At 42.2% G+C, this 27,568-nt stretch overlaps 1 protein-coding gene and 1 long non-coding RNA gene across 4 annotated transcripts; one reads left to right on the forward strand and one right to left on the reverse strand.

Moving 5' to 3' along the window:
• Positions 1-540: 540 nt before the first annotated feature.
• abat (4-aminobutyrate aminotransferase) lies at positions 541-27,300 on the reverse strand. Of its 3 annotated transcripts, none has more exons than XM_018698336.2 (16): positions 26,127-27,300; positions 19,475-19,551; positions 13,876-13,973; positions 13,759-13,788; positions 12,978-13,095; positions 8,837-8,886; positions 8,579-8,659; positions 8,396-8,488; positions 7,710-7,772; positions 7,521-7,584; positions 6,475-6,623; positions 6,011-6,148; positions 5,003-5,170; positions 4,510-4,656; positions 3,887-3,998; positions 541-3,314 (listed from the first exon to the last, which is right to left on the reverse strand). In XM_018698336.2, exons 2-16 carry the CDS (start codon positions 19,542-19,544, stop codon positions 3,193-3,195), a joined length of 1,503 nt encoding a protein of 500 aa, XP_018553852.1. In that variant the 5' UTR covers positions 19,545-19,551; positions 26,127-27,300; the 3' UTR covers positions 541-3,192. The 3 variants fall into 3 exon arrangements, with proteins under 3 accessions (XP_018553852.1, XP_018553849.1, XP_018553850.1); XM_018698333.2 differs by having other exon boundaries at positions 19,475-19,622; positions 26,127-27,299; XM_018698334.2 differs by lacking the exon at positions 26,127-27,300 and adding an exon at positions 25,804-25,959 and having other exon boundaries at positions 19,475-19,622.
• Positions 25,605-27,313, forward strand: LOC127142966 (uncharacterized). The gene is made up of 2 exons (XR_007814103.1): positions 25,605-25,790; positions 25,919-27,313. It is a non-coding gene; the product is annotated as an uncharacterized LOC127142966 (long non-coding RNA).
• The last annotated feature ends 255 nt before the right edge of the window (positions 27,314-27,568 follow it).

Raw genomic sequence — 27,568 nt, forward strand, 5'->3', positions numbered from 1 at the left:
TAACCGCCACGTTGTCACGTAAACGCGTTGTGGTGGCTTTGAGGTACGGTCCTGTTACACTTCCGTGCTGCCGTCTCCCGCTCATTTCTGTAGGTGCACGTGTGCCTGACCAGTAGTAGTGAAAATGACCAGTTATTCATTTTTAATATTTTCTTGTCCCACAGCTTAGTCTCCATGTCTGAGCTCCACCAGGCGGGGTGAGACCATGTGGGTGACACAGGTGTGAAGATGAACGATTGTTACTGACCAACCACAACAGCTGTTTATATTCCAGCATCATTAGAGTTAGTGTGTCGCCCTCTTCAGGCTTAGACTGGAATTACAGGGCTGGGTTATTTCCCTGAGCGAGCCAACAGAACACAGAAAACAAGTCTTGTTAAGAAATGTGCTATAATGATTCATTGATCAGATTCTAATCACACTCCCATCACATAACCTGACTAATCAACAAACACGTTCTGATGGAGCTAATAAGCGAAACCTGAGTGTGATTATTGATTTATTTATTTCCCAGGTCAAAGAAAGAAAAACTCGACTAAGTTAATCAAAACGTCATTTATTTCTCACAGTACAAGGACAGAATGTTTTATAGGCAACAACAGTTAGAGCCATCTAAAATAATTACACCAATAATCATCTATCTCAGATCACAAGTGCAAATAGTTAATGTCAAAAATGTTTAAAGAAGGTCATCACAGACACTATGTAATACTGACTAGAAGAAGACAAGCACTGTTGTCATCATCACCATCGTATTGCTCAGCCTCCACCCCCACCCCCACCCAACTTCATTAAATCCTAATTAAAATATGTGTGTAGGACTAAGTAGGACTAAATACACATATTTGAATTAGATTCTAGGAAGTTAATAATAAGAAAGAAATTAATGTGGTAACACTTTAAATGAACTGTTACACATTCCTAACACTTGCCTAAAAGCTCCATGGAACATTCACAGACACTGATGAATATCTCAGGTGTTCTACACTAGTAGCAGAACATCAGCTCGAGCAGACTGACAAAATAAAAAGCATTGATAAAAATTTGTGCTGTAAAGTTGTTCTTCTTTGTATTACCCATGATCTAATGTGTTTGTAGACTGCCCTGTTTGATGGACCTGTGCTTCAAGTTCAACTTCAGCCACTGACAGTTAGAGAAGTCTGGCTCTGTCTCACCCACAGTGTGAGAGAAAAGCTCAGGGAAGCAGCTGTGCTGCTCTAGTTAGTCAGTCTTTTCTCTTGAGGGAGTGAATAATCTGTATGAAAACACTTCCAATAAAACATAAAGCCTGCTGCTATGTTGCTTCTCTGAGTTTGTTTTCCAGGTGTGGAACAGGCTCATTGTTACCCCTTGTGGCTGTTGTGGGGGAAAAAAGCCAAGCTACAACCACACTTCTCTCCAACAGCTGAGTACCCTCTGGTCTCAGGAGGTAGGAATGGGACCATGAGACAAAGAGGAAACCACACTGGAAAACCTACCTGGACAAGAGACACAACGGTGAGGTCTGTGCTTTGCTCTGTTTTCAGTGGATGAGACAGTCCCAAACAAGTGCTGGTAACAAGCCTGAGAGGCTACTTGTTAGTTATTGAATTTTACTGACCATGAGACCACTTCTCTGTTCTGTCACACATGAATCAAATAATCAAGTGAGACTTGAACATGAATAATAGTGGAATAAGTTTCCAGAAACAAATGTGGCAACTGATATGAAGCTTTTGTTCAAGAGTAAAGTGAATGTGCAAAGGTAAGTTAAGGTTACCGACAGCCGCTCTCATCTGAGCCAGTAGCAAAAAAAAAAAAAAAGAAAAAAAAAGCACATTTAGGTAACATGCAGGCACTAAATAATCTATGACATTTTCATGGTCCGTTCAAGATTCACATTTTTCTGGGCTACAACATTTCAAGCTGAAAAATCATTCCTATTAAGAGCAACACAACAGTCAGAATCATAACAAGGACATTTCTAATGGGCAGCATTAAATGACATGCAGGCTGGCATCTTGGCTGTATTGTGTGTTCCTACATAGGAGTCATCACTGACACAGAGTTGTGTCCAGGATGACTGTCTGTCTTCTTCAAACGGTGGCATATGAGCATGAAAGAAGCTGAATGAAGACTTTGTTCTGAGCCATTAAGTGAGGTTCATTATATTTGGGATCTTTGACATCGTATTTACATTTATCTAATGTTGTGCTACCTGCAAAAAGAACAGACCCACATTTAGCCTGGTTCCAGACCTCTGAACCTCAGACATCTAAGATTTATTCAGAGAGTCAACAAGGTCTGATGTTGTGCACATTAGCGGCTCCTTCCCAGGTTGGACAAAAAATTCAAGCTATTCAGAACTTTGTAGGCCAGATTAAGAAAAGGGACGTCATCTTTCTGTGCCAGAAGTGGAAAAACTGGAGATGGGATGAGATGAATGGAGCTGTAAGTTGTTTTCAGCTGACATACAGAAATACACCCTAGATCAAAATATTTCTTCAATGAACATGAAACATCAACTGCTCCCTGCTTCTGTGCCAACTGAAAATGATGCAGGCAGGACGGGACCCACCACTAATTGGTTTAACAAAATAACAGCTCCTGACAAACAGAAATTGGTGAGCGTTCACATGAAACAAAATGTCTGAACGTCAAACTGCTACATTTTGGGAAATGTGGTTGAGTGATGTCTCAGTACAGTCACAACAGACTGTGGGTAAGATGGCCAAACTAGCCTGTGGAACAATGGTACTGGAGTGTGAAACAGAGGGTGCTAGATTAGCTGACATTGTGGACAACTTGCCAGGACTTCATCCAGAGCACTGTAGTCAGTAGTTGTAGTCTAGTCAGTCTACGCATGAAACCATAATTCAAAGTTCTGTTTGAGTTTGGTGTCATTGCAGTAGATTTGTTTTACAGCAACATGAACATTGTGCACAGTAACCACTGGCACCTGATGTGAGCGGTTTACTGGGTACAAGTAAGAGGATATCACCATAATTATTTCTAGGCTAAGGAAATGAAGACTGTCAAGTCTTCCCTGTTCTAAACTGAACTGGCCCTGGATTTTGAATTGGAGGTTGTATGGAATATCTGTGCGAGTTATTGTGTGGATTGTGCTTATCATGACATGGGCTGTCTCCCTCCCTCCCCTCTGGATGAACTCAGGCTCATGTAGTGTAATTCAGGTTCCTTCAGGGTCAGGATTTATTTGTGCTGGGCCAACACGTCGTTGAAGATGTTGAGGAAGAGGTGAACGTGGTACTCCTTGAACACCAACGCTGGACGGAAACGGATTGATCGATCCCCACAACCCCCCAGGAGGACACCTGTCAATGACAAACACGGTTCAAACTCTGTTGTTTCTTTAACCACTAATGCTCATGTGAATGTAGATGACAGACAATTGTTATTTCTGTTTATTTTACATTTTTTTACAATACACAAGCACATTCAAACCAGAACCCTACAGCCCACACCTGTTCTTGCTCTGCCTGTTTTATCCAGGGTACTTTGACAGCTGACCTGTGTGTGTATCCTTGGTTCAGAAAAGTATCCCAGCATGAATTTCAAACCAACCAGTGGTGAAGTTATTGTCTTTTATTTAGATTTTTTTTGTTCAGATTTAGATTTTTAGGTCACCACCTGATGCCCAAAGCCTTTGTCTATCACTGGACATTTGTTTATGTGCTTGCCTTTCCTAATTAACATAATCAACAAGTAATTCGACTGGTATCATTTTTTACTCAGGTTTCAGTAAGAGAAGGACAGTCAGTGCAGCATGCTCATTGTTATTGCAGCCCCACAGCTGGCCAAACCCTGACTGTCCACACTCTAAACTGAGCTGTGGTCAACACGAGAGTGTAAGAAAAAAAACACTGAATGGTGATGTATTTCATACCTTTGTCTCTGGCCTTGAGCAAGATGCTGTTGCGTGTTGCATCATCACAGATATCAATGGCACAGAAGGTCCCCTGTCCTCGGGCGCGGCTCAGTATGCCGGGGTATTGAGCCTGGGGACCAGACGCATGTAGGTCATGTTCACACACATTTAGGTCACATTCACACCAGGCATGATCCAAGGAAACTACAGTAAGCCTGTTTGTGACTGAGAACATAAAATGGTCAACAAAATAGTTTTATTGATACTACTACTCTTATTGATTCTCCTTATTGATATTGTTATTGGATCTTTTATATTTCTGTTCAAAATAATAAATTCAGGTCAGAAATAGAATCTCTGTATTTTGAAAATAACAAAACATTGTTTCTTGACATTAAAACACTGAGTCAAGTTAAAAAGAATCTGTCCTCTGTTGTCCTCCGTCTCTCTGCTGATTCACTGCCTGATAGGTACTGCTGGTGTGTGTGTGTGGGGGTGTTTTAGCTGGTTCATGAACAATTTGACTATAGACAAGCAGACTATGGCATGTGTACACATATGCAAACACACACACACACACACACACCACACACACACACACCACACACACACACACACACACACACACACACGGCCAGTACCTGTAGCTCATAAAGACCGTTTAGCAAGGCCTTCCCAGAACGGGTCACCTCCTCCAGAAGGTTCTCTCTGCGGATCACGTTCAGAACCTCAGCCAGGAACAAGTTCTTGGATGGATCACCCATCCACGTGTTAAAGATACGGTACGCCTGAAAAAAAGCAAACACTCCTGTCAATAAAAAATGAAAGTCACATAACACTCCTATGTGTTTGTCTATATGTGTGTAGGGCACAGTCAAAACGAAGAATTTAAACTTGTCCATAATGTAAACATGTATGTGTCATCATACATCATGGCAACACATCTGATTAAAGAAACAGTTAGAAAGAGTTTCTGCTGTTTTTTGGCAGTGTGCCCCAAGACACCAAATCTGTCACCAGATTTCTGTCAGTGTTAGGCTGATTGGCATCATCTCCAGAGGATAGTTTTTAATGATGCAGGTGATCCTCTGTTCTTTGGCCTGACCAATGCAGAAAACATTAAAAAAGACAAACCTTGTCAGCCTGTAGTTCGTCCTTGTGGTAGTAGCCTCCAGTCAGAAGCTTCTTACTGAAGGAGACAATGTCAGCAGGGTCATCCGTACCCCAGTGCTCATGGGCCCAAAACTTCCCTGTGCACCCCCCACCAGTCTGGACTTCATCCACATGGAAGGCACAGCCATGCTGGGGAGATAAAATGTTAACAGACTGACACATGGGAAAGTGATGGAGGTAGACAGATCACTGATGCAAGGGGGAGGAGAGGATGAAAAAGGAGGGGTTTGTCACTCACTGACACTGTATGCAAGTCTTCATAGGGAGGATAATTGTGTAATATCAAGGGTTTGTTTTTCTTTAAGTGACCAGACAATACCTGATCCACTGTCAAGAGGAGGGCTGGGTTTATAGCCTGTTTTTGGAGGGGCTGACATAATGTGAACACCCACATACAGACTCTGACTCCTCAAAGAGCAGACAGGCTGACTAACACATCACCGGCTTTAGTGACCTTGTCTTCCACCTCATGTGGCTCAAAGTGATGCCTCAGACCCTCTCAGCATCTGTGGTGCTCCCCACCTCCCTGTTTATGGTTGGCTCATCAAGTACTTTGACAGATTTCCATTCCCTTGGCAAAGACTTTTTTACCGGCATGCTGCCCATGGACTGTTCTGTCTGTAAAACTTTGATGACTATCCTGCAGCCTTGGAATCCATGTCGGGTCGAGTGAAGTACAATGAGCTCAACCATCACTAGAACAGACAGTGCTGCATACAGATCTCACTCTGAGGTCACACTCAGATATATAATGCATTCCAATCCAGTATCTATTATCCAGTTATTGCTTATTGTAAGTTGTTGGTACTTGGCCATGGGGCAGCCAATAATTATAATTATATAATTACTGAGACTAGAGATGAATGTCATGTTGCTAAACCAGGATACATTTCAAGTGGATACAACTAAGAATAAGCACAACAAGCTGAGTCCTTTTAAAGGACCTGTTGCCATGGTGATAACTGGTACCTTGCGTGCAATGTTGCGGAGGCTCCTGAAGAAGTTTGGGGAGGCGTGATTATCTCCACCTTCAGCCTGGATTGGTTCAATTACAATCCCTGCCACAGGCTTCCCCTTCTGCCTCCACTTCACAATCAGGTCCTCCACCTGCAGATCACACACACACACACACACACACACACACTGATTAAATAAACCAAAATACTGCTGTGACTCAAAAGTTCACGCAACTAAATACATTCATCCACAGTCGAATACAACAACATCTTTCCTGAGGACATAAATGTGATGTAAGAAAACATGAAGGTGAGACAAAGCTGTTCAGTCAACAAAGAAAGGTGTAGCCTTCACACTCTACATCAGTTTAGAAAATAAAACAGACTACTGTGACGTCAGTCTTGAATCTTACTGGTTTAAACAAGGTGTCTACTCTGCAGCAGTACGTCATGACTGTGCACACACACACAGCCTACCTCCTCCAGACAGCGAGCCTCTTCCTGTGCATTCTCTCTGGTAAACTCCTCTAATGGGTACTGCAGTCTGGGGAACGGGGCGATGGGCCAGTCAAATGATGGCACGTCCAGCTTGTGGATTGCTTTTGAGTGTGTTGTTGCCAAGCAACCTGAAGAAGACAGACGCATTTTGTTAGCCATGAATCTACAGTGTTACAACATGGCAGCAGTGCGCTTCAGTTATATATCTAATAATAATATTCAGTATCTATATCACTAAATAACATGCCTGTATCTAATAAATCTACTGTGGATCTCTGTACCCAGCTCAAAGGAGAAAATCCCTGATAGGCTGTTAATGTGAAACATTTACAGTAAGTGTTAAGTTGTATTGACAGTCGTTTAGTGTTCAGCACGGACATCAAGATTATCATACATTTCAAAAGTGTGTGTTCATGTTCCCTAAGTGTGTTTCTATTACTCTATTTTGCTGGCTCAAACATTTCCACACAGTATGCAAGCAGAATAAGAAATGTGCAGCTGATGTGTGTGACTGCATCATTTACATAAAGTCAAAGCAAATCAGAGCTCTCACTCTCACACTTCACTTTCCCTTTCCAGGTCATATTCAGTGGAAGAAATGAGCCTTTTCATCTTGTCATCTCGACCAGAGCAACAGATCCTGTAAGTGTCAGATAACGTTTTTAAACCAGCGCGAATGGAAACTAGAACATATTGACACGTGTATTTGAAACAATCACTGCTGAGACATGCAGTGATTGTCTGTATTGCACTACATCATGTATGTGCATGCACATACTTTCATGAGCAGAATCAGATTTGATGTATTTATGTCAGGTCAAATTTCTATCTCAGTAGAAGACTGGTCACTTCTCCAGGAGAGCAGCTTTCAAACACAGGCCTTTGTCTTGAAAAAGCTTTATTCTGGCTGTGTTCAGACATGACAGGACTGCTACTGCTATATTTTCTTATCTAGCAGGGGAGGGGAGCTCTAAAGTGGCTTTGTTTTATCTCACTGTAATGATTAGTTTTTGTATTGAACATACCCATAGTTCTTCCATGGAAACCTCCCATGAAGGATAAAATGCTGAGGTCTGGACAGCCCGGGGCCTGCGGCCGAGAGACAGAGATGGAGAGAGAGAAACACAAAGCACACAGAGGAAGGTACAAATATTTAGAACAATGTAGCTGGAGATCAAACTCTGAGGATAGGTGGTGAGATGCATTTCCCCCACCTGGTTTATCATGCAGGTGCTGATGTCTTCATCAGATGGTATGTTGTGGCCTCGCTCCTTGTTCTACAGTAAAAGCCAACACACACTGTCAGGACCTCACACAGACATGAAGCTTAAGTCACATTTGGTTGTTGAGATAATATTTAGGTTCTAATTTAATCAAATATTTATCTGAAAACATATTTACAACACAAAATGGTATTCTATGTAACAGTTAGCAGTCAAGAAAAAAGAAACTCAAGCTGTCAGGTGAGTATTCCCCTTATTTATTTAGCACAGAGATGACTCTCAGTCTGTGAAAGAGGCTTTGAGGCTACAAGTGTGGTAACTGAAACACTGTTCTCTGTCTGGGTTTATCTTGAGAAGAGAAGCTAAAACATCAGGTAACGGTGATATGTCTTTAGCTAACATCTAAAGGGAGATTGAATTGACACATTTCATCATAGCTCATGGTTTTCTTTCGGTTTGAGTCTCACTTTCATTGTGCATCATTGCCATCAATGACTCATTTTCATTGATGAAATTAACATAGTTGTCTGGACCTAAAGTCAGAGCATGTTATCCTCTGACATACGGATTTAGACCCCTCGTTTTTTATGTCTCTCACAAGTCTTCCAGCTTCATAGGAGTGCAATCTAACAAATAGCAGGTAAGAGTTAACATAGTGTGAATGTGCACTCACTCACCCTGTACCAGATAAACATGGCTTTGTAGGCATTCTCATTGGAACAGGAGCCACAGGCCATGGTCTGAACACGAGTCATTCCACTGGGAGCCACCTGAGAGAATGTAATGGAGTAATAACACCATCATCTCAACTGTTCAGTACTTTAGTTCTGAGTGGGAAATACTGTTTATGTGTTACTTACTGAGAGAAGACTTTCAGTGAGTTTGTCTGGAAAGTTCTCAGGCGGCAGGATTCCCAGCGCAGGTCGGTTCACAAATGTGCTCTAAGACAAAGAAAACACAAATAAATTCAAGAATGCACGCGCACGCACACACATACACACACACACACACCTGCTTGTCATGCATTATTTTCCCATGTGTCAGACACACTATATCACTCAGTACCTCTGTCACTGTAGCTGATGACAAGAGTGATGCTGTGTGTGGACAGGACCTACCAGGTTGTTGGGATTGGCCATCAGTTTGAGGAGAGCGGGGTGGTTGTAGCCTGAGGGGATAAAGATGGAGGAAGAGGAATCACTGGACTGAACAACTTAATCATTGGATTATCTGTAGCAGTCAGCTGGCTCTGGTTTTACTCTGAGAGCTACATCATGTTCACAACGTCCTATTAAATCTAAAAACCTAACAGGTTTATCATACTTATAACTTTAACGTAAGACAGCTGCCAACAGCAGGTCTGAAATTTCAAGGTTTTTAACCTGGGACAAATATGAAAATGACAGTTGAACAAACATCAGGCGTGTCCACAACTAAAGAGTGATGAACTAAACAATAAACCAGTCATAACAGTCAGACAGAATCTCTGCGGCTCATTCAACAACAGCATGTTTACACAGCCGAGCAACAGATATGTTACAATAATAATAATCATTATCATTAACATTATAACATTCATGGTTATCTCTACAGCACAGGCCCTTAAAGCCTCAGACAGACTGTATGTGGACTATGTCAGTTCAGGAGAACAGAGTCTTACTGGTGATTTTTCTGTCTGTGTTGATGACTGATAACAGGCGGTGGCAAGATGGTGAGGTGGGATCTTTATTGGGTTTTAGGAGGAGTGTAATGATGGCAGTATTCATGTTAGCTGGGAGCTGTTTGACGTTAGCCATCAGAGTGATCTAAAATAGATCAGAAAGGTTTGTAGAACGCAGCAGGGAAACCATCCTCTGCTGCTGCTTTGTTATCTGGCTTATTATCAAGTACAGTGTATAATTCACTGGTAAATTCAGTGTTGTTAGGAAAGAGGCTGATTTTGTCTTGATTAACATCTTGTTTGGATGAGTGAACGTTAGTGCAGAATGTCTGAAAAATACTGTTTATTCCCTCTGGAGAGTGTACTGACCTCCCTGCTGAGTCTGTTGTTTTACTTGATTTCTTAAAATTCACACATTCTCTGTGTTTAAAATGTCAGGAATCTCTGATAGTGGTGTTATGAGTAAATGAAACACTGTTATTAATTAGAATACTTAAATACTAGGGAGTGACTGCAGCTGTGGGAAGATATGGGCCCTCAGTGAAAGCTCAGACAGATCAGACTTGTTTTCTCTACACATGACAATAAAGCTTTGAATGTTGAATCTTACCTAAACCAATGTGGCTGCCTTACATAAATTGCAGCACTGTTCCACTTCCAACCAGCAGGGGGCAGTGAGGTGACTGAAGCTTTCCACTTGACATTCTCTGTTTCTATCTGTGTGCTGTCTATGACTTGCATTTCTCATCTGGGGTTGATTGGTTTGAGTGGTCAGCAGGTAAATAATCCATTATATGGAATGAGAGCATGTCTACCACTACATATCAAACAGGAACAGACAATATGTCCCACACTTTTCAGACTTTACTGCCAAATCTTTCAATCATCTGACATCCAGCTCTGTTTCAATGTACCAAAATCCAGCAGAAATATTGATTCCAAATCAGCTCAGTAATGTAGCACACAGCCAGGTATCTGTCACATGGAGTTCAGTTCAAAGCCCACTTAGAATATAGTTTTCCATAGCTGACAAAGTGCAGCTTCTTCTCTCTACAGCTTGTCTTTGTCATCAGTGTTTACTGAGCTGCCACACACACACACACACACACACACACACACACACACACACACACACACACACACACACACACACAGGCCAGAGGGAGAGAGAACAGGAAATGAGGGCTTCATGCTCCTTCTGTTTTCCATGTAAGTCATTTGAATGCTGCAGGGCAAATCTCTGGTCCACAAACCCTGGAGACTTCCATCACACTGACAAACAGGACACACACAAGACATTCATTCATCCTCAATATTCCTACACCAACTTATCTGCAACATCTGGATCACCATCTCATCACATATCACATATTCCTCTGTGGCATCTGCAGGTCTTAAATTTCATACATCTGCACTGTCACAGCATCACAGTAACACTTGGAGGGGATGTGATGAAGTGCAGCTGACAGGACTGATTTTCCTAAATTCATACAACTGATGAATATCAGTTTAGTGTGAAAAGCAAAACAAAAAGATCAAGTGCACATCAGCACAGCCCTGTGTTTTTTTCAACAGTGAACATTCACAAAAATCATTAAAGACTATGCGAGTAAACTGAATTCATTTTAAAGAAATACTGGATCCAGTATGGTCTAAAATAAATGGACTTATTTCTGTGCATTCTGACAATTAAACAATTGTCACAAACTCTAGCTGTCGGGCCTTTTTAACTACTGAATCAACTGAGTGTGTGAGTTCCTGGCTATAACAAAAACTCTTCTGTCAGAGAGGCCCTGAGGCTGGGAGCCGAAACCATTGACTTGTTAATTACACCAGAGTAGATACTTTGTCTTTGCATCACTGGGTGTTTGAATATGCAGTTTAAAGAAAGCAATAGATTTTTCAAACCTTGAATTTTGTCTTTGAATTCTTTTATCATGAATCTTATTTTGATGGTAAAGGCACAGGATGCTGTAGGAGCTCAGGGTTTATGTTGTGCACTCTCTGTAAAAATATGCCGGCACATGATTTATGCTGAGGACACAACAATAATAATAATAATTCAAATCTTAACAAAAGATCTAGATTATAAAATATCAGACAGGAGCAGTCACTCCCATGTTGACACATTTTATAGTACAAAGACTGACAACAACTGAATCTAAGACATCTGCAGGAATGAATTGCAGAGTGGCATCAAATCAGAGATTTGTGATTGTCAGCTCAGTCAGGAGTGAATGCAGTGTGTCCAGCTTGGCCATCATTTTTAGAAGAGATCAACCCAACAAGTCTACACTCCTGCTCTGTCAGGCTGCTCATCAAAAAGCTACAGCCTCTCCTCTGCACATGAAAGATATGTCGAGACCCTACAGCAGCAAGACGAGGGTCAGGTGACCAGCAGGGGCAGCTGAGCTAGCTCTCCGTTGGCTCCTGTTACATTCTGGTTGGCAAGGCCACTGAAAAGAAGCCTTCAGCTGCTTCTGTCTGTCACATGACCCTCACCCTGCATGTTCTCCAGCTTTATATGTTGAGCTTGAACCAGTGTGTGATGGATTTACACCTACTGATATAAAATTGAGAGTGAAAAATAACAGGATTCAAATAAAAATATGACCTCTGTCCAACACCAACACTGAGAGCTCTGGGGCTGCCCAAGGCTGTGTGTTGAGTCCAGTGCTTTTCACTCTGAAGACCCGCAACTGCTCTGCTAACCACAGCTCTAATCACATCATTACGTTTGCTGGTGACACAGCAGCTGTGTGTGGGGGGGGGGGTAGATATCACAAGTAACCAAAGCTGGTCACTGCCAAACCTCCCCCACAGCCAAGAAAGGCCCACGGTGTCTCAGCCGCCTGCATAACATGGGGAAAGCCAGGCTCCCTCCCCTCACTCTCACCACATGCCACAGAGCTCTACACAAAGTCTCCTGACAAGCTGTGTTATACTTGCTTTGGCAACTGCAGCACCTCAGACTGTAAAGGTCCTGCGGCAGAGGAGAAAAGATCGTCCATCTATCACTAGACTCCTCCCACCTCCCTAAAGGAGTCTTATCCCACTGCCCTCTGCTGCCTCCAGACCAGGACCACCAGACACTAGGTCACTCTCTTTACTGCCCCCTGCTGAGTGCTGCAGACTCATGCAGGAGATCCATCCCCCACCCCCACCTCCTGTCACACACACCCCTCACCTACAGCTCTTTCTTGTAGTAAAACAAGGCTCGTGTTTACATGTGTGACGGTGCTGTTCATTCATTTTACTTTACTCTTCTTAACACTACTAAAATCACATCTCGTAGATATTTCATTTGGTACAGCTGTTTTTCTCAAACTTCTTGATCCATAAATATGAAGTTGATCATGTTAAATCATTGATATGATATGAATCATGTTTGACTGGGAGAATGTGACTGATGAGATCCACTAAGAGAGAAGAGGTCTTATTTCATCCATCGAACACTTTCCAAATTCATCTTCCAGAAAATGTACAATATCACAGTATGTATCCACACTGCAATATAAAATACACCAAGACAGAGGATTTTATCTGTACTGCTCACTCCTACAATCCAGGTGGTTGTGTTTGGTTGCTCTGCTACTAACCAATTGGGATGGAGGAGATCTGAGTGTAGACATCCAGCATGCGGTTGCCATCCACATCCACCAGGTAGTTCCCCCTGCTCTCCTCATAGTTACAGAAGAAGTTGATGGCACCAACATTCTGGAAGGAGACAAGTTTTAATATCAAACAGCAGACAGTAGAAATGAATCCACCTGGCAACAGACACAAACACACATACACACACACACACACAATAATCATACTGTGAGAATAAAACTGGTGGTGAATGGTAGCCAGAGACAGTTGAAAGGTCACTGTCATTTTTTCCATCAGTGTTCTGTGTTTATATCTGTGTTTGAGGTCATTGTTCTGCTCTGCTCAGCAGAAACACAAACCAACTAAAATTCCAACAACTCCAAAGACGGCTGGTTGTTCAGTCAACACATGGAGAAACAGAAACATAAAAACAAGACTTGAGTCTTTAGGAGCAGACAAGGCTCTGGAGGTTCACTGGCAGCGTAAGTACAATCATGTGCAAATATTTTTTGCATGTGCAAAAACCTTTGTGAAACATAATTCTACAAACATTTGCATGTACAGACATCAGCTGTGTAAAACCAGGCAGCTGGAAGGCTGCGGATTCCTACAGAAGCACAATACAGACTGGAGGAGTGGACAGTGCTGCTGTATGTGGAACAGCATAAACGCTCCAGGCTTTATTTAACTAGTTCACTGAATTAATACAACACACACACGCGCACACACACACGCACGCACCACGCACACACACACACACACACACACACACACATCTCAGCTCACCTGGATTTCTCCCAGTTGTTTTGTCAGCTCCTACAAATTGGAAAAAAAAAAATTAGTATGTTTTTGAATTACCTTTGTGTGTGTGTATGCATGTGTGTGTGTCTGTGTGTGAGTTACGTGTGATCGTGGCCCAGGAACTGTAGTTTTCATGGAGGGTCCATCATAGTCAAACTCCACCTGGGTCTTTGTTGCTGCCTTGCTGACATATCTGCAGCCTAGGGGAGAGAAGACAGAGAAATAATCTACAAACACACACAGAGACAGTGAGTGTGTTTATATGCTGCCTGTTTGTGTCTGAATGTGTGAACATGCCTTAACTTTCAGCTAGCACCTTATTCTTATTCTTATTTCAGGCTTCTAAATATTTCCATTCTACCTTTGGCAGGTTGGGTCAGTCTCAATGCATCAATTAAACTCAGGATTTAATATAATCCATGTTGTCCTGCTGACAAGATTACTGCAAACTGTCTTAAAATCACTTCATCACTCTGACTCTCTTTCTTCAACAAACACATTAGTGTCCAGGTTGTGTGCCTCTCTCTCTCTATCTCTCTCTCTCTCTCTCTCTCTCTCTTCAACATTCTCTCCTGTAGTATTGTGCTCTTCCGTCTCTCTCTCCTCTTCTGTCTCTTTCTGCAGGTATTTCTGCCTCTGGAGCTGTAGAGTCTGATCTGTGATGACAAGTCTCCTGCTGCTCCTATGATCCTGCTCACTGCCTGTTGTTACGTATTATCGCTATTACTGTTATTACTATTATAACTGTCATTATTTTTTATAGCTATCATTAATATTATCAATATTACTTTCATCTCTATATGGAATCTGTATTGTGCCACGTTGTCTTTCTCTTATCACCCCTCCCACCCTGAGTCTGGTTCTGCTCGAGGTTTCTGCCTTTTAAAGGGAAGTTTTTCCTCTCCACTGTCGCCTAGTGCTGCTCATGGTGGGAACTGTTGGGTCTCTCTCTGTAGAGTATGGTCCTGCTCTATATGTACAGTGCGCCGAGATAGCCTCTGCTACCATGACCAGTTGATTTACAAAATGTCACCTATCCTCAGGAACTGTGGGAATGATTCAGACACAGGCAGCTGAATTGAGTGCAAATGCTTGGTCTCAGCCTTTAAGGTCCTCTCAGAGCTGCTCTCCTGCACTGTGATCTGATGGCAGTGTAATATGTGGGTCTCAGGTCTGAAGGTCTAAAGGTGATGACAGCAGCGTTAGGAGGTCGGTGCTGTAACGTCTCTGTGTCTGAGGCTGAACTGAATGTGGTCAGATTAACTAAAGACTGCAGGAACACCAAGTTTAATAACAGAGAGAGATGCTGGTCACTGAGACCAGTCTGTTACCTCAGTCTTCATAAACCTGCTTATTGAACTTTACAACACAACGAAGGAACATCCTCTCAGTCAGTTCTTGTGAGTATAAAACAGCAGCAGAATGCACTCACTTTAAATGAACTTAAATGAAAATGTATCAGTGGATTCACTATGAGAGGCTGATTGGTAATGACTAAGTATTTTTTAAGATCCATTAGTGTTGCAGCCTGAGAGAGGACAGATAACAGTCAGTAACCCTGCTCTCTCTCTCTGTGCTCCCTGAAGGAATATTCACATATAAGACCCCCAAATGACAGATAGCTGCCACTTTAACAGACTGCAATAAGTGGATCCTACATCCATCATTATAGAAAGCATGTTGTAATCCACACACACAAAAACCCAACACAATAATACTGGTTAAGGGATGAAGGGATGTAGACTGAGGGCCTGTCTACAGCCTGACATAGTTTTACAGTTACACCAAGTAAAGGGCTAAAACACACACAGTTGTTCTACATTAGTCAAACATTTGTCAGCAGTAATATTTAGACTGAGAGGAGAAGAGGAACTTCATTTCAGTGAAAATATCAACTAGTCTGTGAGGCTAACTGCTGCTCCCTCATGAATCCTTCACTTGAGACTTTTAGTGATGTTCTAATTAACAGTGAAAGCTCAGAGGTACCATGGCCAGACTGGCTGAAGTGACTCATGGATTTTCATGTGGCAGAATAAAGAGAATGAGTTCATCATTATGTTTATTCCATTTTTCTTAAATCCACACCAAAAATGCAAAAAATTCAAAAGCAGAAACTGTTGAGTTTGAGTTAATAAGATAAAAGATCTAACCACAGCATCAGTGGAAATACCATGTGGAGACCACAAGAACTGGAGTTTGTTGAGAGTGAAGACAACACTCAGGAAGGACCATAATACCAGACATCCTCATAAGCAAACTGATGCAGCTGGGCTTTCATCACAACATCTGCTCCTGGATGAAGGACTTTCTGACAAACCATTCCCAGCATGTCAAAACTGGCTCCCACACATCCTCATCCATCACACTGAGCACCGGCGCTCCCCAAGGTTGTGTTCTGAGTCCGCTCTTATACACTCTGTACACTTATGACTGTACAACTGTCCACTCATCCAACACCATAATTAAGTTTGCTGACGACACCACCATTGTTGGACTCATCTCAGGTGGTGATGAGTCAGCATACAGGGATGAGGTCCAGAACCTGACACCCTGGTGTTCAGCAAACAAACTGTCCCTGAACACCAGTAAGACCAAAGAGCCGATACTGGATTCCAGGTAGAAACGTGACTCGGACCCAGCCCCACTCTACATCATCAGGGAGTATGTGGAGTGAGTGAAGTCTTTTAAGTAACACTACGGCCACAATGAGGAGGGCACGTCAGAGACTGCACTTTCTCTGAGTGCTCAGGAGGAACAACATGGAAAAGAGGCTGCTCATCTCTTTCTACTGTGCAGCAACTGAGTCTGTTCAGACACACTGCCTGTCAGTGTGGTACGCAGGTTGCTCTGCTACAGATAAAAAGTCTCTTCAAAGAGTGGTAGAAACAGCAGGAAAAATCATCGGCTGCCAGTTACCATCATCACAGACTGCTATCACCCTGGTCACCAGTTGTTCGAACTGTTGCCATCTGGCAGGAGGTACAGAGCAGCTAAAGCACATACAAGTAGACTGAGGGACAGCTTCTACCCAAAGGGTTCTCAATAGTCACACACACTGACTTTAAAACTCATGCTGCTACCCTACACTGCTGCTACTCGCTGCACTTTACAATGCACTTTAGAATGGGCTTTTATTGTCACTGTACAGTTAAGTACAACAAAATTGTGTACAATACACGTGTGTGTGTGTGTATATATATATATATATTATTTTTTTTTTTTTTTTTTTTTTTTTTTTTTTTTTTTTTTTTTTTTTTTTTTTTTTTTTTTTTTTTTTTTTTTTTTTTTTTTTTTTTTTTTTTTTATATATATATATCTCTACTTCTTCTCTGCTTTGCTGATGGATGGCCTCAGATAGGATTGTCTGCCCAGTCCTCAACTTGCTGCCATCAGTGTATGAGTATGCTAAAGTGCTCAATGAAGGCAGTCCATAAAACAGATGTCAGCCATATGTCAGTGAAGCAAAGCAAACTACACCTCTGGAGTACACTGTCACTGTCTCCAGGCAAACTCTAGTGCCTGAAAAACTTCAACTTGGTTCCATGAAAAAGTTACAGTCGCTCAATTTGACCTTCTCAAGCACTGCAGTGCTATCAGTAGTTAAAAGATCTTGACAAAAGAAAAATAAAGTGATTGAATCATGGTGAGGTGATGAGTGCATGATGAGCAGCCTTTTTAAGAGGAATAATAATGTTTTATGTGTTTACAGGGATACTAAGACTTTACAGTGAATAATTGTTTCTGTGTTTCACCTTTTACTCAGTGTCGGTTTGGAGTTTGATCTTTGGTTGTTTGTGAAGCCACTTACTCAACAGGACTGCTTACATTAGTGACGACACTGCACAAGAAGCTGATAGTAACCTGTGGTTAAAGTTTGTCCTCGAGGTTTTATGACTTGATTGAAGTCGCATTAGGAGACTGTATTTGGGTGGAAGCTGAGGTTAACATAAGGCCACTGGTCCAACCTGATTTAAGAAACACTATGTGGTGAAGGCAGTGATTCGGCTCCAGCAGTCACTTGTTTATTTATTTTCTTGATGAAGAACCATGTTTAGGGATGCCCTCTGATATAACAGTAAAAATACTCTGATTAGTCAAATACTCCTTTTAATTTCAAGTCTGTCCAGCAGGTTTAACTACTGCAGCTCTAAACACACTAGTTACCAAGATCACCTGAGCACAAATAAAACGCAGAAATAAATACAAATCACAAGGTGCTCACATGGCTTCAAAATGAAATGTAAATTAAAATTTCTAAACCTAAATTTCACCCTGCCCTAACACTGTTTTACAATGCATAGAAAAGAGCAGCATCTTGTAAATATCGTGCCTCTTCATGGAGAACATCTCCCATGCTACTACACCTGTTATATGGTGCAGTCAGTAGTGGGGTAATGATGTGTTTCTGTAATGTCACACAGTCTTAGGAAATACTTAACTGTTATTTCAAAGTCAGGCAGATATAAAGAACATAATGATTTTATCTGTAGTAATTAAGATAGACAGCAGAATTTGACCAGGGAAAACAGGTCACCAGCTCTTAATTATAACCCTTCTCATCATTAAGTCATCAGGAATGCGTGATTGTGTCCTAATAGTGCATTGTCACGGAGGGCGCCTGTGCAGTATGTGAGGCAATCAAAGCCTGCTGCCAAATCTGTTCACTGTGACAGAATCATCCTGTTATAAAGCTTCCAAAGCCAGCAAAGTCTGTGTGTTATATGGATCTTCTACATTTTAATAAGCTCATTGTCATCAAGTAATCAAATGATCTCTCCTCTTACTGGCTGTCTGACCTCCATCTCCTGTAGGAAACAGGTAAGCACACCTCTGGAGCTCTCATAAATTCCAGCACACACACTGTATCTGTCACAGGGTAAGATAATAGCTATACCCTAACCCTTTTACCCTGACACCTTGGGGGAACCACAATGTGTCACTGTGAGGATTTAGTGCTGAGACTCTGGATAATTATGTGCTGAGTTGCCTGAGTCCCTGAACTTTTCCATTGCCCCATCATGCTGTTCATTGAGAAATGTTCACTGACAATAACCTCACTGTACTGTGTATCATTCAAGTGAAAGAGAAGCAGTAACTCTGACCCAAACAGATTGATGATTGATAGGAGAGAGGACCTTTGGGACATCACTAAGTCACCACTCTCCACATATAGCGATAACCACATCCTGCTTGAGGTCAGTGAAACATTTACACTGATTATATAATGCTGCTCTGATTTCACTGACCAATGGTTTCATCATGTTCCTCCCTGAGAACATCATGTAAATAAGAATTAGAACTTCATATTTAGTGGAGATATCTCAGTGTAAGATGACAAAGACAAAGCTGACTTGGAAATAAGGTTTGAAATCAGTGGCGACACAAAGCTGACAATGAGGTGCAGGTAAAGCAGGGCTGGCTGCTCTGCTAAGGTAAGGTTTTTCTATATCTCAGACTCTGCTGTTACTTTATTTACCTGCACTGAGCAGAATGTAACAGCTGGTTTTAACACTTGTAGTTAAAGTTGTTAAAGGTGCAAAATGTCCAAAAGAGCAAAACAAAAAAGGCAATTCATTGAGATGGGAGACAAAACATTTAGTAAATAAATAGGATGCATCTCTAATCTATCACAAATGAACAGCACATTACCTGGTCAAACAGGACACACTGACTGGATTTAAACTGATTTAAAGAGTTTTACCTGGAGCACTGAGCCACAAGTTCTTCTGCAGTGAGAGAGCGAGCTGACGGCTGATCAAGGAGGATGCCATGATACAACTGTCAACAGACAGGAAAGAGTGTGAGACAGAGGCAGCACCTGCACTCAGGGTCCAACTTCACCAAGTCACCTACAGGACAGAGAGAGAGAGAGAGAGAGAGGGGAACAGGGAGAGGGGTGAATGATATTCATCTATGAAGTGGAGAAGAGAAAACCAATCAGCTGCTACATCCACTAAATGTAATAATTTTAACTGATCTGAGCTTTGCCCTGTGATCGGCTCAGCCTACAACTGCAGTGCTGGGAAGTGTACTCATGTCTAATTCTCTGTAGCTATGTTACTACTACATGTGTGTTTCATTGTGTCTCTTTGCACGCAGTCTACTTTCTTTATACCTCACTGTTTTATTCTGCTATTTTCACTGTTTCAATGTGCCTATGTATCTGTATCTGTCCCTGTCAAATAAACCAATAAATTCATTAAATAAGTTACTTGAAAACTGTAATCAATTACTCATTACACATTACTCACTGAAAATAATATATTAATAACAATAACTCAGCAACAAAAGTAATGTATTACATTACTCATAACTTTACTCCCTTTACCATCTTTTCCATTTAACACGTGTAGAAACAGAAAAACAAACACTGCAGTTTAACATGCAGCAGCAGAATCGCCTCCTTGCAGTTGTTTCCCTCCACCAACCAGTCACATCACAGGAAACATGGTCAGAATCCACTGTTTCTGAGTTATGATGTTGAATGATGATATCAGCCAAAAGAGTGTTTTTGCAGAATATTATGATGTCACAGTGAAGTTGACCTTTGACCTTTTGATTGAGAAACCTATCCTAATTTTGTCATAATTAGTGTATGAACTCTAAAGTTATGGCCTAAGATGTGCTGACCGTGACCTTTGACCTTTAACCACCAAAATCAAATTTGAAGAAATTCCCTAAGGAATGGGATTACAATCCAAAAACAGAATGTCTCCAGCCTTAGATGTCACCAGTGTGGAGGCATAACAGGTGTACAGATACCTGTGGTGAACATCTGCCACACACACACAATTTAAACACAACAGATTACCTGGAGTGTTTTTCCCCTTTTCTCCTCTTTTTGGTAGAGGCTACTGTCTACTGTGCACCTCAACCATATTCTAGATCAGTCTAAGCACTGAACCCAGAGACCAAACTGATATCAACCCTCCATCGAACTCAGCAGGACAGGCCTCCTGGGATTAGTTAAGTGCAATATAATTACTGAAATTCAGTCCCTCAATTCCCTTACACTACTCATGACTGCGATTTTAAAGATGTGGACATTTGTATTGACAACCATTTCATGACAAAAGAGGAGATGTAAGAAAAACTGGGCAGAGTGAGGCAGGGAGAAGCACGGCTGTCTGCTCTCTCTCCCCTCTCATCTCCTGCTCTTATATAACACTGGTAGCAAGAACAGGAAAATTCCGGCTATCTGCTTTCACATAGAGAAGGGAACCCTGGTCTTTCATACACACTCACAGACACACACATGCCCATGCACATGCACACATGCACACATACACACACATGCATGCACACACACACAGATGGTTTCTTGGCAACACCTCGTGAACTGGATGAAACTGGTTTAGAGTATGAGAGTTACACAAGACTGCATCTTCATTGCCCAGGAGGGGTGGGGTGGGTTATGTGAGGGGGTGTATTATAAAGTGATTGAGGACGGCTGTAGGAACACAGCGAGTCTGAACTGGGATAAGCTGGAATCCAAACACAAAGGGAGTGAAACAGCAATGATGCCTAATGAATACTGGAGCTGGGAGGTAATGAATACCTGATGCTGAGTGAGGTTTCAGTGGTCCTAACCACACACACCTCATTACAGGAAAGAATATCAGGATTTTACTCACTGATTATCAAAGCACCACTGACATCAAAATGGGATTTACATTATCTGGCTGTATGCACTCGTTTATTTACATCCAACATTCAAGTTGTGGTGTACAGTGACCACGGGAGTGTTAGCTGCCAGCTGCTCTGGGTAATGCTAGAGAAGAGCTACTTTATATCTGCTGTCTGAACAATGCAAAGATGTTTATAGTTGTTCTAAACAGCCACACTTGAAGAAGGAATGAGAAGCCTGCTGTCACTGAGAGGAGTAATCATTCAAATTTACAGACAACAGCACCCATCAGTGCCAGAAACAGCTGAATAAAGAATGACCAAAAAGCAAGAGAGAGACCAGAGAGTTCAAACCCTGCTTACTCTCTCACCTCAACACACTCCTGCCCAATCACTGCATGATGTCACTGTGAATGCTGGACTGTTGGTTTCAGCAAGTTACTGGACACAGGAACCAAAAATGTCAGAAATGTGTGGGGGGAGGGAATTTCCAGGGTTGTTCCACCAACAAGCAGTTTTGATCAAACACACTAGCAGCTTCAAGTTCGTCTCCAGACCCTTTTTAAGTATGTAAAATACTCTGCTGTGACTGATATTTAGTTTAACATAAAGTGTTAAACTAGAATCAACCCCTCGTGGTTGTATGCCTCCACCAACTGGTCTATTTGCACTTCATTAGCCTGTGAATTCTAGAATTATGGCCAAATACATGTTTTGTGAGGTCAGGGTGACATTTGACCACAAAAATCGAATCAGTTCATCTTTGTGTGCGAGAAATAGTGATCATTATTCAGCAGGAAAAAAATTGATCCCTGAATTTCATCTGACAATAGATTTCTTAATTTCTTATTAATCTTAATAAAATAGATACATTAAAAAACCCATCCTGTTTCAGACTACACTATGGTACACAGTTACTGAGTTTATATTTTAGCATGAATCAAAAATAATACAGATCTGCTTCACTGGGGTGAAAACCTGAGTACACCTGAGAAATGAGGCAGGTATACGTCTGTTTTATCTGCCTGACCTACAGCTACAGCTGCAGTATCAAACAAACACAGCATCAAATACATTTGAGCTGTTTAGAAAAACCCACTGAAAAGTTCAGTTGCCCTGCCACCTACAGCATGGAAGGTGGCAGCTCTCAGCTTTAACCGGATGATTAACCTGATGATCTGTTGATCACCAATGAAAGGAGACACCATATTTAACTCTAAACACAGTTTAACCAAACAGCTCAGAGCTGTTAGAAGCCCAGTATCAGCAGCAGTTAACAGTTACTGATGATTCCTAAAAGCTGATGGTAAAACCACCAACACCTATTCAGCCAACATTCACTATCTTAATGTCCAGTTTGTTCATATGGTCACGGTTTTTCACTTACAGCTTCAGTCATTGCTATTCCCCAGTGAGAACCAAGTTTGACATCTCCAACCTGTCACCATGGCAACCACATAGGCACAAAAGGAAAAGAGAGAGGCCGAGGTTGGTGTGTGCCTTGGTTTCTAAAGAGACTGAGCTACACAGAAGTGTTATCATCACTGAGTTTTCTCCCAGGCCATATTCATCCACTCACTGTACTGTCTCCTGTACAGTGTACCACCCCCCCACCCCCCAACAGCCAGTTCAATACCACAGTTAAACCAAAGTTCACTGGAATTTTATCTACATTTAATTTATCCTGGTAGGAACTTTTGTGTGTTATGTTTCTGTCTTTTGAGGAGCTGCACAAGTTAATGACCCATCTACTGTATCAAAGAAACAGAACATGAATAAATACAACACTAACAGTTGTGTGGTGGGTTGTGATTAACCAATGATTTTTAAAACAAGTTTCCATTCAGCTGTAAGAGTGAGGCTGCTGCTGATGCTTCTCCATGAAGAGTGTGAGTGTGTGACCTGCAGCTGTCAGTTATCAGAGTACACAGAGCATGTTTCTGTTTCCTCTGTTGAGGAGGAAAACTAGTTTGAGAACATCATACATTGAGGTTGAGCAACTAATCCAACACTTATGCAACCTGACCTCCTGTCTCAATCGATTTATTGAACAATAGCTGGCTGCCACACACCTGAGAGTGTAGAGGTGAGAATAGCACAGCAGCGTGCTATGTGGGTTCATTTTATGATTCGAGGTGGCACTGATTCACCCACCGCATTGTTCAAGGTGATGTAGTTATCCTGTTCAATATGAGTCAGACAGACACGAGACTCAAAGGTTGGAGAACAGAAGCCGGGGGGGTGGGGGGGGGACGTATGGGCAAAGTTTGTCTTCAGCCAACACCAGACATGACAGGACAAAGCTGAATGCAAATGCTGATGGGACAGGGCAGAGTGACGTGTTCAGTGTGGTGAGTGTGTGGCAGCTGAGCTGAGCATCACAGCAGATTAGCAGTAAACTGTGAAGGTTCAGTTTAGGCTACAGTCAGTCAGAGTATGGTGATGAGGTTTAACCCTGAAGATAGTAGTTCACAACCACAGCTTCAAACATATTCACAACATTCAAATCCATTTCTAATACCGTCTGATAAAAGACAAGACAGAACAGAGAATGACTTATTTTGATTTTCCTGTCTCTGCAAACAAATTCCTAAATCCATTCTCAGCTGCATTCCTATTAGTCATAACAGAGGTAACAGTGACAGCTCACACTGACAGCATAACATCACATAGAGTATAGAATATGGTGGCGATTCAGTTCATTTATTTGGACTGTCAGCCATTGTGTGCTATGCTCCTTCACCAGTAGGTGTCTCTGAGGCAGGTCCAATTTCTAAAGTCATTATTAAAGCAGATACTGGTGAAATATATCCAGCAGCACCAAGACACTGAACACTGCTGCTCTCATGTTGATGCTCTCACAGGACCTAAAGTGGACCACTAGACATCATTCAGTCACAGAATATCTCACAATACATTGATTGATATATCATTTCAACCATGCGTACTAACATTAGATACAAAATTAACAGTCAATACATGGCAATTAAACCTGGATACGCTGACTCTGCTGACAGGAGGACTTGAAGCCTGCCTGACACCACAACCTCACACAGTTCAGCAAGTTGGATTCTGACCTGAATTTCCAAAGACACATCTCTAACATAACACATAAAACTTGTCTTCTATTTTTTGGAAAATGACATGTGGGGTTGGAGGCTGCTTTTCTGAGACTGATGCAGAAAACAATTCTTCCAGCCCGGTCTCCACAGCATCACTCTGACCTGCTTATCCAAACCTATCAGACCTCAGGTCATCAGGCTCAGGCCTTCTGGTTGTTCCAACACTTCCATCTAAAGCTGGTTTGTATTTTGGGTTTGATGAAGGCTCCTAGAATATCATGAATATTAGACAGGCGCCAACATTAACACTGAAACTGGTCTGGGAAAGGGAAATCTGCTGTCCTGTCCACTGGTGACCTGACATTACATTGATAAAAAAGACTGTTGTGTAATCACAGCTGCAGTGTGGTGTTACTGAACACTGGAGCTGCTAGATTCCACAGCTGGGCTATTTGATCTGCAGGCGTATGATCATCAGAATAAAGCTGGAGACAGAGACAGAGACAGAGAGGTGGATATTTGTCAAATCTAAGTGTTGTCAGAGTCTGGTAAACACAGCCATGATGCAGAACAAAGAACTCCACTGACTATACTGTGTAGCACTGCCACATATTACGTAGCCTGTAGCACACACTAAACGCACCACACAGACAGAAGTAGTAGCCCGTGCACACTAGTGAGTATGAGCTAATACGGGAAGTGAAACTGGACAACGGGATTTATTCATTTCCATTAACCTGGAATCTCTGAAGCTCTGACTCAACCCTACATGGGCTCACTTGGTATGCAGATGAAGTTATTGAAGCTTTTTCAGATAATGATAGCAGGAGCTGAACACTGTTTGGATCTGGTTTCGCTTGGCTGACTGAAGCATCACCATCACTTACCTACACACCTGGAGAGTTCTGGACCTGCCAGCAGCCTCTTGATCTGGAACTTACTGTTAATTATTCAATTCCTTCATTTCCTTCATTTCCAGCTGCAGGAGCCCAGAACAACATGAACAACCAGTTCCTTTAAAAATCTCCCTGTCATGTAGTGATAAACAGTTTCTCGTTGTGTAGTTTGACTGTGGTTGTTGGTCAGCCTGTGCTGAATACTGACTTATTCCTGTAAACTTCTCTCATCCGCGTGAAGGTGAGAGATGTGGATCCATGTAGACTAGTGACCAGGACTACACATATCTTGGAACAGTGAGGAGACTCAGCGGTCTGAGATTATGTGATCTCAGTCCTCTCTCTCGCTCTCTCTCTCTCTGTGTGTGTGTGTGTGTGAGAGAGAGAGAGAGAGAGAGAGAGCATCCACAGGACTGAGGCATTTTAAACTTGTGTAATGTGTTTACCGCTTTTCTTCTGATAGATCTGGCTCCTGCTGGATCAGACTGGTTCACACACTGCAGCTTATGGATCAATAACGTCACAGTCCACTAACCAAGCTGACTTGTTTTGTTCTAACAGGTTATATTAGGTCCAGACAGATGCTTCGTCAGCTCCTGACATGGACGGTGCAGACTCCGCTGCTGCGCATCCCGGTGCTCTGATGGATCTGCGGTGTAAACACTCGCCGAGCCGAGAGTCGGAGCGACCTGACAGCGGAGTGATCCGAGCGGGTGTCGGTGCGGTGCTGAGCCGTGTGTCGGTGATGGAGGATGAGAGAGACACTTACCGATGATCCAGCGGCGGTAGGACTAAGGTCTGAGAGGGAGTCCGGTCTCCGTTAGTCTGTCAACAGCCAGGCCTGCTCTCTACAGGAGGAGGGGCTTATTCTCTACCTCACCCCTCCCCCTCTCTTTTTTAAACAAATCTTTATTTGTATTTAAATATTACACATGTCGATGAAGACACTGTGTTTCAATCGTTACTGGTCTAAATACCCCTGCGTAGAAAACCACAGCAGACGGGGTTAGAGGTATGAATAACAGTACGACATATGGAAAATGTATATTCACCTCCAAATGACATCACAACTTCAACATACCTGACAGCTCCACAGGAATCTGCCAAGACCCTGACCGCAGGAAACCTGATGGTCTGTGGACAGAGAGAGGATGTTTCTGTTATAAATCCACCGAGGTGTCAAAAATACAACGGCAGCTCGCCCCCCACCCCTCACAAGCAGAGCTGCTGTCATAAACATGACTTCTGTTTTTTTTTTTCTCTGGGGATCATGAAATCAGTGATTCAGTGGAGATGACTGATGGCTTAAGAGTTTATGGCTTAAATGACTCCCCCATCCTCCCAGGTCAGAGGACAGAAGCAGGAAAATATGTAGGCTATGCAGAGGTCAGCCAGCTGTGTGTCTCACTCCTCACCACATGTAGCTGTGATGCTGTTAAACTGAGGAGAGTTTGGATGTTGTTGAGGTGTTTCACTGTGGACAGAGCTCTCTGCTACAAAAACCTGAAAACATCCATATGGACATGAGTCATTCTCCTGACATTTCCGCCATTTTTTCTGAAATTAAAGCAACACAAGTCCAGTCATTAACACTGAGTGGTACAAAGGTCAGGGGTGAACTGCCCAGAGGAAAGAAAGAAAGAAAGAAAGGTTTACATATATTAGGACAACACTGTAGTGCAGGAAGTGGTTCTGTATATTACCATCAGAGTGGTGAGAAAAGGGCAGCAGAGGAGGACAGACTGAGTCCGGTTCTGCTCGAGGTTTCTGCCTCTTAAAAGGACGTTTTTCCTTACCACTGTCGCCTAGTGCTGCTCATGGTGGGATCTGTTGGGTTTCTCTCTGTAAATTTTATAAGATAAAGAGTGTGATCTAGACCTGCTCTATATGTACATTGTCTCGAGATAACTTCTGCTGTGAATTGCCGCTATATAAATAAAATTTGACTTGACTTGACTTGGCTTGACTGGTTGATCAGGAGTTCATCCTATAGCAAGATAATGACAAGATGTTATCAGCAGCAGCAGCAGGAGATGTTCAGTTTGCACAAACACTAACTTTGATACAGATAACCTTCAGTAAACTGTAAAATAAGACTGATAAATCAAATACAGGCACACCATAGTAAAGCTGCAGTCATAAGCCACAGGTACAGACTCCAGACTTTTAAACAGTTGTCTCTCTAGTCTTGAGCAAAACGACATGTGTTAA

This window comes from Lates calcarifer, linkage group LG11 (assembly GCF_001640805.2).
Source record: "Lates calcarifer isolate ASB-BC8 linkage group LG11, TLL_Latcal_v3, whole genome shotgun sequence".
Taxonomy (NCBI): domain Eukaryota; kingdom Metazoa; phylum Chordata; class Actinopteri; family Centropomidae; genus Lates; species Lates calcarifer.

Excerpts from the sequence above, each read along its gene's own strand:
- abat (XM_018698336.2), bottom strand. The coding sequence starts at position 19,544 with ATGGCATCCTCCTTGATCAGCCGTCAGCTCGCTCTCTCACTGCAGAAG. Across the intron at positions 13,096-13,758 it reads AACAACTGGGAGAAATCCAG|AATGTTGGTGCCATCAACTT; the intron begins GTGAGCTGAGAT and ends GTCTCCTTCCAG. Across the intron at positions 7,773-8,395 it reads CCATGTTTATCTGGTACAGG|AACAAGGAGCGAGGCCACAA; the intron begins GTGAGTGAGTGC and ends CTTTTACTGTAG.